At 35.5% G+C, this 12,953-nt stretch overlaps 1 protein-coding gene across 1 annotated transcript; it reads right to left on the bottom strand.

Annotated features, from left to right (window-relative positions):
- Positions 1–954: 954 nt before the first annotated feature.
- LOC308509895 (large ribosomal subunit protein eL32-like) lies at positions 955–1,383 on the bottom strand (the record flags this gene model as incomplete). Its single annotated transcript, XM_081078417.1, has 1 exon — positions 955–1,383. Exon 1 carries the CDS (start codon positions 1,360–1,362, stop codon positions 955–957), a length of 408 nt encoding a protein of 135 aa, XP_080934543.1. The 5' UTR covers positions 1,363–1,383.
- Positions 1,384–12,953: the final 11,570 nt, after the last annotated feature.

Below are 12,953 nucleotides of genomic sequence, written 5' to 3'. Positions count from 1 at the left end.
GTTTTTCACAATTCTGGAGTCTGGATATTTTAAAATCAAGGCACAAACATGGTTGGGTGAGGGTCTGCTTCCTACTTCATAATGGGATGGATGAGGGATTTTTGTGGCTTCTCTTTTATAATCACATTAATTCGACTCAGGATAGTGTCACCTTCATGACCTAAGCACTTTCTAAAAGCTCCATTTTCTAATACCATCACATTGGGCAATAGGATTTCAATATATGTGTTTTGGGATAACACAAACACTAAGACCATAACAATCTTCAAATTATTTGTATACTTATATACATGATGTTATTCTGTATGCCTCTGATATTCTGTTTTTTTTTTTCTTCATTCTTTTACTTTCTGTTCTTCAGAACTATCTTTAAGTTTACTGATTCTTTATCCTGCCATTTCAAATCTGGTGCTTAGCCCTTCTAGTCAATTCTCATTTATTCTACTTTTTAACTCCAGAATTTCTATTTGGTTCTTTTTTATAATTAATATGTCTTTGTTGACAGTCTCAATTTGCTCCAGTAATGTTTTTGTACTTTCCTTTAATTTTTAGTTTTAATTTTATTTAGTTCTTTAAAAATATGTGTAAGAGTTCTTTTAAAGTCTTTGTCTAGTAAAACCTGGACTACCTCAGAGACAGTTTCTATTGATTGCTTTTCCCCCCCGTGTTTATAGAACAGATATCCGTGGGTTTTTTGTTTATTTGTTTTTGTTTTGGTGTTTTTTCATGTTACATGCTTTTTTGTTGAAAGGTGTACATTTAAATAATGTAATGTGACAACTCTGAAAATCAGATTACCCACCTCCCCAGGGTTTGTTGTTGCTGTTTGCCTAGTGACTTTCCTCATGTAAATCAATAAAGCATGCATTTTTTCATGTAAATCAATAAAGTATGCAATTCTTCAGATGAAAGAATTTTATGGTTTTATTAAAACACAGTTTGCACACAAGTTGTCTATTCATTTTCTTCACTGTGCAGCTGGGCATTGGGATTGGTGACTCTGATGGCCAGCTGGGCTGCTCTTTCCACAATGGCTTTGAGGTTCTTTGAGGAGACGTTGTGAGCAATTTCAGCGCAGTAAGATTTGTTGCACATCAGCAGCACTTCAAGTTCCTTGACTTTGTGGACCAGGAACTTCCGGAAGCCACTGGAAAGCATGGGCTTTGTTTTCTTGTTACTCCCATAACCAATGTTGGGCATCAAGATCTGGCCCTTGAATCTTCCGCACACCCTGTTGTCAATGCCTCTGGGTTTCCGCCAGTTATGCTTAATTTTGACATATTGGTCTGACTGGTGCCGGATAAACTTCTTGGTCCTCTTTTTGACGATTTTGGGCTTCACGAGTGGTCTGAGGGCAGCCATGATACCGAGTAGAAGATAAACGCCACCTCTAAAGTATGCATTTTTTATTATGTGTGGCCACTGAAGTCTCTTCTAAGTTAGCTTAGTGGATACCTGATGATTGGAATAGAGATTTCCTTAAATGTCATGACCCAGTTAGTCTCCCAGTTTTTGCTGAAAGGTTTTATGTTTGTTTTGGTGGCATGGCCTCAGTACTCCATTAGGCAGCTTAAAATTCTGACCTAGCCTTCACTATTTGCTTGTGAAGACCCTCAGAGTCAGCTAGAGATGAGAGAATAGGACCTTCTTATGTCCTTCCTGGGCATGTGCAGAACCTTGAACCTATATATGGCCTTCTAGATCCACAGGAATGTACTGGAGCTTTTCAAACCCTCTGTAGACATCACATCCCTCAGCTTTTCCTCTTAAATTATTTAGGCAGTCTCTTGTTAGCCCCGGTTGGTATTATTACCTCAGGAAACTAATGTTAAACAATTGCCACTGATTATTTTTGACAAATTCCTTGGGGATAGAGATATTCATGAGCTCTGAGTTAAGTCCAATAAAGACAACCTCTGAGAATAGAGCTTTTCTGGGGAACTGTTAGTTCAAATAGTGACAATTCTCTGGCAATAGAGTTCCTTTGGAGAGCTCCAAATCTCTTTTGTTCCTTTTAATGGCTCCTAGGCTGCTCATTTTTACAGTTATTGTGGTTGTGAAAACTGTTGATTTTCAAGGTTGCCATGGAGCAGGGGAGATGGGAATGGGGATTAGACAAGTTAAAATACCACAAAGCTCACTGTTGTTACAAAGAGTTAGTCTTTTTTTTTTCTTAAATAAATACTTCTTGAATTTTGCAAGCTTCTGGTTAATTTCCAGAGCTATGGAAAAGTTGATTTGAAAAATATTTACTAGTATTCTCTTTTTTTGCTAGTTGATTTTATGAATGAGCAGACTTTCAGAAATCCTTACTACATTATTCTAGAAGTTCTCCCAGGAAAACAAATTTAAATGGTGCAGCTTCTCTAATGTGATACCATAGGATTTATGCTATAATTCTGCCTTTGGAATTTTCCTGAAGCTTCATATGTCATCTTTATCCATCATAGATACCTCAAATATCCTGAAGTCTATTGGGTTATGTGGCCCACAGGGCAGGGTTGAGCCTGGCTCAATTGCCAAGCCCTTTCTTCATCTAGCTCCACTGATATCTAACAGACTTCAATATCACCTGATAAGTGGGTTCAAACAGCATTCACAAGTATAGAATATCTTTCTTTCAAATCTCAAAGACTGTATTCCTTTTCCAGTGATCAGAAGTAAAAGATGCAATAACTTACATATCACTTTGGAGAGCATGTCCTAGAGTGCTCCAGACTACTAGATCCCCAACAACTCTATTGATGCAAGAAGCTCCTTAACTTTATAGGGTTTATTTTCCAGCCTCTGAAGCACATGCTTTTCTCTTCAATGCATCTAGAGTACTTGCCATCTCTTTCTCCCTGGATTTGTTATATATGGCGCCATCAACATAGCAGGCCACTGTGGTATTGCTTGGAAAGTGCCAGATAATCCAGGCCTTTTAAATTATATTGTGACAAATAGTAGTAGAGATAAAGATGGCTAAGACATGACCATGAATGTGTGTAATTGTTTATTTCACGTGAATGCAAACTAATTTTGACACCCCTAATTTTTTGGAAGAAACAATTTGCTATGGGCCCTGAGCGTCTACACCCATCCTTGGCTGAGTGTGCCAAGAATGCAAATCCCTCAGTGCTCTTGATTTGGGCCATTTATCATGGTTTTGTTTTAGAAATGAGGTAACATGATTTGCTTCCACTTATTATAACAATGGTAAATCTCCCAAACTCATTATTTCTCTCCTGTAATGCAATCCATTGCAAGTACAGGGAACTGTGATGGGCACTTTTATTTCCCTCTGGGAGACTGAAGAAAACCAACATGTATCTCTGGCTACTGCTTTTGTTATACAGACCTTTGTCTCTGAGCCAAGAGTCTTGTGTCTTCTCTCAACATTGTAAGTCTTGAAACATTTACAACATAACTTGCTGATTGTAAGTAGGGTCAAATTCTAGACTCTGCAGTTTTAAAGTTTTAGTAATGAGGATGGGTTGCCGATATAATCATGGATCTCTGGAATAGAAAGAATGAGGGCCCATGTGGGATGGGTTAGAGCATATGGGAAATCTTTGCAGAGTCTGGTAGTGAATGCCTTTGTCCCAATATTGGGATGGGGTAAGTGTCTCCCACTGTTCTATCAATGAATGTTTAGAAGTTGAATGGTGGTGAGAGGCAAGATAGAAACTAATCACCTTGATGGTGCCTGGGTTCATTTTCCTCCAAATGGGAGGAGGAAGGGATATTATAATAACAATGGGGCATCAAGCCGCTGGACCTTAGCTAAAAGACAATGTGCCTGCTGAGTTAAGGAGTCCCAAAGCTGGAACAAGTGGTATTAGCCAGTAGGGATGGTTAACAAACCCTAACAAAATTCAGAGATTATTTTCCCTTTTGAGGGGAGTTTTTAAGACTATGTGGGTGGATTTGTAATATTCAATTTCTCCAAAGCTCAATCAAAAACTAATGTCTCCTTGGCCTCACTATTACCAAAAAGAAGCCCAGCCCTTTGTGGGATTCTTTTAAGATTGCAGACAGTATATACTTTGCTAAACACTCTTTTCATTTAAATTAAAATAATGTGCCCAAGGGTTTAGCTAACTGACCCTTACATCATCTTGGTTTCTCATGAAGGATGGCAGCTACCCCTGTGGGAGGAGACTGATATCCCACTCCACTACCTGAAACAGAGTTACTTATTCAGAAGGGTCTTTAACTTACAGTTTTTCCTAAAACACTGGGCCTGGGTCACTGGTGATTCAACTAAACTGACCCTTGATGGTGTCCACTGGGGCTGCAGTAGCTGTTTAGCTGTTATCCTTAGTCTGGGTTATGAAGTACTGAAAACAGAAGTGGTGATTCCATTCAGTGAGCAGACTTCAAGGTTGTTCTCACAGCTCTGGCCAATACTCCCCTTGATATTTTTACTGACTTTTGTGGTAAGTCATGTGATATTTTTACTGACTTATGGCCAATGGCCTAGCCATTTATTTAGTCACTTGAAAGACCACAGATGGGCAGATTAAAAACACCACTCTTTGGGATGACAAACAAGACAAATCATGGCTGCTGATTTGGCAGTCTTGGTAATTCATGTAGATACCCATGATAAGAGTCCATTCTCTGACAGAAACCAAGATGCTGACTATGCTGCGCTGCCCAAATTCCTGCTTTGCCACAGGAATTTGTCATCACACTGGCCATGGCAATGCATCACCATTAGGCTTTGTGGTTCTATGTCTGATACAGAAGCTACCACTGCATACCAGGTTTGTGGCTCTTGCCAATAGATGACTCATTTGTCTCAAGATGAAGAAGGACACTTTGCAGAGAGGTTATTGACCCTTCTAACCCCTGGCAGACTGTAGACATTGGACTTTTGATCTCCCTCAGGGCTACCAATTATGCTACAGTGCTTCTGACAGTTTTTCAGGTTACAAGGTTGTGGCCCACTCCATACCATTTTGACCATTGAAACTAATCTGTGTCATGCTTTTTGCTTTTTGAACATTCTACATGTGACAATGGTGTTCCTTTTGTCACAATGGCCACCAGCAATAGGCCAATGGTCAAAGTATTCAATGGATATTCTACATGCCCTACTATCTATAGATTTTGAATACTGTTTAATGTGGGAAGGATTTCTGACTCTATCACCCTTGCATCCTCTTGGTTCAATACCTCAGTAAGAATATGAATAAATCTGTCCCCATAAAGTGATCAGTTCAGCTCAGCTGTTTCTTGGGTAATGATTAGGAAAACAATTCTAGGAGGATAATTGGAAAAAAGTAGAGTTATAGGAGGTGCTAATTTTGTGGTGGTAAAGGGAAAGCAACCTGCACCTCCAGCACCTAACGAGGGAACAACTTAGACCCTGGCAGGTATGGAGGGCAGGAGAAAAAGAGATGAATCCTCTTTTTCCTTTACATGCAGCACTGCTACCTGAGTCAAGTGACAGTGCACCCAACAATCTGACGTAAGGCTGTGTTTGTCATCTCGTTTCAAATATTCTAAAAATAAAAACAGTTGAATGTAGCAGGTCTTGATGTTCTGCTGTGCTGGATGCCATCAGCAACAACTCCCAAACTGAGGACACACAAACACAATCTTAGGTCAATCTAACTCCTTATATGCTTCTCCTGGTGCCTGAGTGGCCTTGGATTACATCATGTGCAGTTATCAAGGCTTTAGACGTTCCGTGATATTGTCCCTGTGGCTTAACAAAACCAGACTAATGGTGATCCAAAGCAAGTTTAACAACAAACCAAAGTGACTGAATAATGATTATTCAGGTCACACATTTTATGTGGGGAGGATGTGCAATGGAATGACTCTCCATTGCTGTTGAGGGGTGCTTTGTGACCCATCTTTTGTTCCCTGTAATTATTGGAAGTCTCACAGCAACTCTTCAGTCACTTCTATTGATTAAGGCAGTTACACAGGTTCATCCAGATTCAAGGATCAATGTCACTATGAGAAATTCATGAGAGATGAAATATATATCGATGCAATCATTTTTGGAATATACACTCTGTCACGCTTTATAATAATAGCATTTTATTTTCAAGTCTACTGAAATAGGCTTCAATGATTCCTCCACATCCCACTTTAATGAATCCACTTGTTTTAAATCTAATTGTATTATTTGTATTAATAATAATTGTATTATTTAAATCTAATTTAAATCTAATCCACTTGTTTTAAATCTAATTGTATTATTATTCACAACTCTTAAATTGCTTCATTATTGCAATCAGCCTTGATGTCTGAATGAAATATTTTCATTATTAAATCCCACCTCTTGGAGTGAACACTGTATAGGAAAAGGGTTTTGTTTTGTTCTGGGCTATATACGCAGAATCTAGAATGCTACCAGATATATACTAGGTATTCAGTAAATATTTGTTAAATGAATAAAGCCCGAAAGGCTTATGTCAGCTTACAGTAAGCAGTCAACAGGTAAAGTCCATAGTTTGAGAGGCAAAACTGAGGGTGGGTAACAAGAGCCATTAATGGGTCAAGAAAGAAATCACCAAAGTTCAAGCAGCATGAACATTGCCATCGAGTTTGGGATCATTAAACTTGGCAGAAAAGGTTCTGCCTCACCTGGGACTCTTTTATTAGCCTCTCCATGTGTGCAGCAGTTTTATTTCTCTGGGCTTGACATTGTAAAGCACTGCTTGGTATCTAACTGTGATACACTGGCCAATGGGATTCCCATCTTTTCACCTTAAAAAATATGAGAAAAATCTTTTATCTACATGATCAGATATAATTATCTTACAAACCCTGTAGTTAAAAATGAATGGTCTCATTTTAGATGAGTTTCTTATTCAAGATCATTAAAGTGGTACAGATTTGATTCAAGCTTGTTTATTGTTTGTTTTTTTCTCCTTTAGCTCCATTGTCTTGACCAATACTAGTTCAATTATCTACTCTGATCTACTGCAGTTGTGAAAGACAAAGACAAAACACATTTTCAGCCTGAGCTCACATACTGATGGAATAAGTAACTGTTCATGCGGAGTAATTTTAGTTGCAATAGAATGGTTATCTTAACAAAAAATATTTCTCCCATTGGGCTGTTGATTATTACAGTTATAATTGTCATAGTTGTAATAGTACCTAGCATTTATTTAAGTTTTACGACATGCTAAGCTGTTTCCTAAATGTTTGTTTTTCAACGAATAATTTGTTGACATGGAAAAATATTTCACATCTTTCATTTAGTAGTAAGAAACAAGATATGAAGTACTAGCATGTCTTGCAAAAGTAATCAATCAATTCGGTGTCATATTAAATCTTTATTGCTTATTTGCTTCATAGAAACCCTTGAGACCTCAGGTCAAATTGCTCCTCTTCTTTCACCAACACCAACGCTCTTGTGAGCACTTCATTTTCTGAACTTACAGCTTTTATAGTCTGTTTCATGTATTTGCTATTTACTGTTTCATTGCCTTGTATATGGTCTTCATTACAGGAAGATTCTATTAAAGAAAATACATGTTTTTGTCCTTTGCAACGAATGTGAATAACAAAAATATTTATATATTTATTTGTCGGAAAATATGTATTTTGTTCTCTTTTTTCCATTTAGGAGGTGACTTACACAAAATGTAAACAATAAAATAAAAATAAAACCTGGAATACAAAAATATGAATCAGAACAGAAAGTAGTGCATAGTTCAGAAAGTGGAGTGCAAAAGAAATAATGCACTTTGGCTCCACTTACCCTAATCTTCAAAGGAAAGGGAAATTTATACTCACCTGATTTACATTGAAGAAAACACATTAGATTTTTAGGGGGGTGAAATCATTTTCTTGCTCTAATCTTTAACAAAAATTTCTAACACAGAAATGTCTTATGAAGACCCTAAGCAAACTGATGAGCGATATCCTCAATAAGAGACCTCAGCATACACAACAGAGGTTTTAAAATTATTTTTCTTATGTGTTCCTGTACATCCCTTAATTAAAGAGGCTTTATGACACCAAAATACAAATACAAAGTTAAAGGCATCAAAGACCCAATACTACTGATTCAATGTCCCCAAATGTACCAAACTGTTTATTCATGCTTTTAAAGAAATGAGATACTGCTTATAAAGGTGATTAGTTGATAAAAATCCATGTGTTTCTCATGGCTGGGGCTCTGTCATCAGGGTGTCTAGTCTTCTTTTCAGAGACTTGAAGGATTTGGTAAAACCAACAAAGCGTTGTTTTCTTTAATTGATTGAGATTATTTCCATGTTTAGTTCCAAAACTGCATTTGCTCTGATTCCTCTCACAAAATGACTTAACTTTGAGAAGAAATCGTAATGAATCAACCCACTTGACAAAACAAAAGAAACCTGAACAAAGTTTTTCTTCAATAAAGCAATGACTTTTTAAAAAAAATAGTAAACTTGTTTACTGAAATAGAGCAAAGTTATAGAAAAAGTGCATACATCTTTTCTTGACTATATAGCTCATTTCTTTTTAGAGCTGAATCGTATTTCATTGTCTGGATATACCATAGTTTATTTCTCCATTCACTTACTGAAGGTCATTTCGGTTGCTTCCAGGTTTTGGTAGTTATGGATAAAGTTACTATAAACATTTGTATGCAGTGTGTTTGTTTGTTTGTTTATTTTGTTTTAAGGCATATCGTAATACTTCAATCTTTTTTTGTTTCCCCATAATAGTCCACAAATATTATCTCCACGTAATAGAAAATTGTTCATTAGAATTACTACAAGTGAACATACCTGGGTAACCGTGATCCAGTCAAGCAATAGAACAGTTTCATGTCGTTTCAAGTCACCATTCTCTTTCTACCCAAAGATAACCATCCTGACTTTAAATACCAAAGTTTACTCTTGCTGTTTTTGAAGTTTTTATAAAATGAATCATACAGTTTGTATTCTTTTGCATCTGGCTTCTTTTGCTCAATGTTATATTCATGACCCCCATACCCAACTCAAGTTGTGGTGTGCAGCAGGGATTCACTAATTTTCATTTCTGAATTGCATTCCATTGTATAAATATATCATATTTTATTTTACCCAACTCAAATACTAGTAAACACGTGGGGTTTCTAGTTTGGGGTTATTATAAATAATACAATCTTGAATGTTTTGTATAAATTAGTGAATCCATGTAAAAGAGAGATTGCTGGGTCTTCAGAGATGTCTATTTCCAATTTGATAGGTACTACCAATTTCCCACAGTGATTGGAATAATTTACACTCCTGTCAACAGTGTACAGGAATTCCAGTGGTTTTCCTTAGCACTGTTTCTGTCAGTCTTTTCCTTTGAAAAGACTGGTGGTTGAGCAGTGGTAATCCCATTGTGGCTTTAATTTGCATTTTCCTAGTGACTAATGAGGTTGACCACTTTGTTATTTGCTTATTGACCATTTTGAAATCCTTTTTTATGAAGGATTTTGTCAATTTTTCTACTCTTTGTATTTTTCTCAAATAGTGTTAAAAGTTTCTAATATGTTGTGAGGATGAGCCCTAGTTTTTCAGTCTCAATATTTTTATTCAAAGAAGCTTTTAATTTTAATAAAGTCTAATATGTCAGTCTTTTCCTTTAAGTTAGTACTTGTATCTTTTCCTGCCCTAGATTATGAAAATATTCTTCTTTGTTTTCCTCTATGCCTTATGATTTACTTTTCACATTTAGATCCATATAGAAGCTTGTCATCACAACTGCAATGAAATAGTAGTCAAAAGAATAATAATAATAATAGTAATAATGATAATAGTAGTAGTAGTAGTAGCTGTTATTTGTTGTGTGCTAGGTAGTGGACATTCTGGAGTTTTAATTCTCACAATAATAATGCAATGCGTGTGTTATTATCTACATTATAAAGATAAGGAAATTGAAGCTCAGGGTGGATAAGTGTCTGTTGTCCTCCTAATAATAAAAGATGGAGAGAGGATTCAAATCCGTGTCAGCCTCATTTCCTGGGCCATGTGTTTATTATTTCATCATATTTCCTTGTAAGGGGTTTTGTTTGGGAATTGTGTGTAAAAGCCTTAAAATCTGTATAAATTTTCTAAATGTAAAAACTCTAATTCTAGGAGAAAGAAATCTTTATAGTGAATGAAATAAAAATAAAAAGTAACATTTAGTGGAAATTCTACAGAAGCACATCCATAAAATCTAAACATATAAAAAGATGAAAATAATGCACTGAGATCTCAGAAGAAAAGAAAATATATCAAAAGGATTGGCAACAATAGAGCTTGACAAATGAAATCATTAATGTACTGCTTCAATCTGCAAAGCATTGTTGAAAAGCAAGCAAGAAAGAGAAAAAAAGCAGAGAAAATTGATGAAAGTCAGGGGCATAAAAATTCTGAGTGTTATTACTTTATAGGGTAGGCTTTTAAGTTCACACTCAACGGGCTTCTTCTTTTTTCGTTATTACTTTGTTTTCATGCAGGTAAGCTCTCATCCAGAGAGGGGAGATGGTGTTTTTGTTATACCAGCTATTGTCAACATGACAAAATGGAAAACTTGTATTTTTCCCACTGATTAAATCAGAATAGTGATTTCTATTAAGTTGTTTTTTTATTTTTATAGCAGGTCTCTATTCAAATGAGTAAACTCAGTGAAATAAGTAGCTTCGCATTAAAAAACAAAAATATAAATATAGTATATTTGATAGCTCTCTCACTAATTTTCACTAATATCTCTCTCATTAAGCAGAAAATTATTCCCCTTGGAGTAGCCAAAGAAACTTGTGATGATCTTTTTGAATCAGAGTTAAGTGTTCTAGTATGTCACTATATTCTTCCATCCACTTATTTTTGTCTTATCATAAATTTAATATTCTGTCAAATCTGGGTTATTGCTATAATAGTATTTTTAATTAAAAATTTTTTTAGTAACATTGTAATGTCCAACACTGTCAAAATTAGAGACAGTGTTGTTCAGTACAGACTTTAAAACAATGCTTAACAATAACTTACTGAAGTTGTAAAACAGAGAGTTTAAGTTATCTCACCTTAGCCTTTGTGCCATTTATCTGATTTGATGATGATGGTCCTACAAAATGGATGTTGAAATTGTTAAGACACTTATAAAAATGATAAATTTGTTATACAATATAATTAAATGTTATAAATTTATTATACATATAAATTAGAATGTCATCACTACCAAAAAGACTGAAGCACTTAATTATACCTCACTACATGATTTTAATTGCAGAAAATATCATGAGAATTGAATATGATATGTGAAGAACAAATGTATTTGTGGAACGAGACAAATTTTTATGAAGATATTTAATATGAGTTATCAGCACTTTCAAGTTGTTTCTTCTCAGACTCCAGCACTAAGCACTCACCTGGAGATAATCTAAAGAGACATTTTTTGTTACCTGTGACTAGTCTCTTGACTAGGTGAACAGATTGGGGCAAGCAGGCTCCTGTGGAAGAATGGAAGGCTAATGATTGCGTTATCTTTCTGAGACAAATTGGAGGGATAGGAAGAACTTTCTAAGAAACCAGGAAGGATCAACAGAGTAAATGAAAATTCAAAATAAAGATATGTAGTGAAAGAGGAAAATGGTGCTTTTTTTAATAAAAGAAAAATGACCATGCAAATAGAAGAAAAAAAAAAAACATTAGAAAGTTCCCATGGTATGGATGTGCCCAGCTCCTTGTTTAAAGAGTAGGTACTCTGTTCACTATCCTGAAGTGGTCATCTATTATTTTGATTACAAGTGTAGAAAATGGCATGCATATAATATGGATAATGCCTTTAACAAAATTATACTTAATGCTGACAGTGAATAATTACTTATTCAATAAGCAAATATTTATTGAACACTATTTATGTGACAGGAATATTCAAAATCTGGGTGCAATCATCTGCAAATACATAATTCCTGACCAAGGCATTCACAACTAGCATAAGGTATGTCCGAGTAAGCAATCTCTACAAAACAATTGTGGTTAGTATTATATGGAAGAAGGACCATGGTGTATTTGAGTGGGGACAAGTGATACCAAATTTTACTTACAATAGAGGCAGGCTTCATGGAGGAGAAGATTACTGAACAAGTTTTAAAATTTAAGTAGAACTTTACTAGATGAACAGGAGTAAGAGAATAATTCCAGATAGAGGTACTACTTTTAGCAAAAACATCTAAATATTAGATTCTGTATAACATCTTATCTACAAACTCATCCTTAGGCAATGGGAGCTTTTGAAAAATGTTCAGGTATTGGCATATTCTGGGGTTTGCATTTTAGAGTTTCTAGTAGCTTGTCGAGGTTATTCTGGCAATGACCACTCCAGAAGAAAAAAATAGTAATAAAAATGAGAGCTGAAATTTATTGTTTACTCTGGGCAAAGCACTCTTTGAAGCACTTAGCATGTAATACTTATTTAATCTTCACAGCAATCATGTGAGGTTGATTTTATTATTGATTCTGTTTCATAGATGGGGAAACGGAGGCACTGAGGAGTGAAGTGGAGTGCCACAGGTTGCATAACTCGAAAATGGCAGAACAGGATATGAACACGACAATGTGGATGCAGAATCTTTGTTATTAAACACAGTAAGTATAATATTAGGAAGAGGCTGCTGCCAAAATGGTGAAAAGTAATTTGAACATTAAGTAAAAGCATTTGAAGAAGGAGTAGGAAAGATAAGAGAGATCTTTGAGTACTATTAATATTTAAGGAAGAAAATCAGTAAGACTGGGTAGCTGATAGGATATCAGAAGTGAGTGTGATACCTGAGTCTAGAGAGATTCTTTGATTCCTTGGTTGAATCATCCATCCTTTATATATCTGAGCGAACACCATGTTAAGGGATTGAACTATAATGTTTTAGCCCCCCAAAAGCATGATTTTTGCCTCAATTTTATAACTCTGGATTTTTATTAATTAAATAATCACTCGAGTCAATGTAAATTGCTACTGAAAAGAAGAAACACATCTTTTTAAAATGAAAGTATAAGGACTTT

The sequence above is a fragment of the Rhinolophus hipposideros genome, assembly GCF_964194185.1.
Source record: "Rhinolophus hipposideros genome assembly, chromosome: 17".
Lineage (NCBI taxonomy): Eukaryota > Metazoa > Chordata > Mammalia > Chiroptera > Rhinolophidae > Rhinolophus > Rhinolophus hipposideros.
Note: the sequence above shows the minus strand (reverse complement) of the source record. Positions and strands in the feature narration are given on the sequence as shown.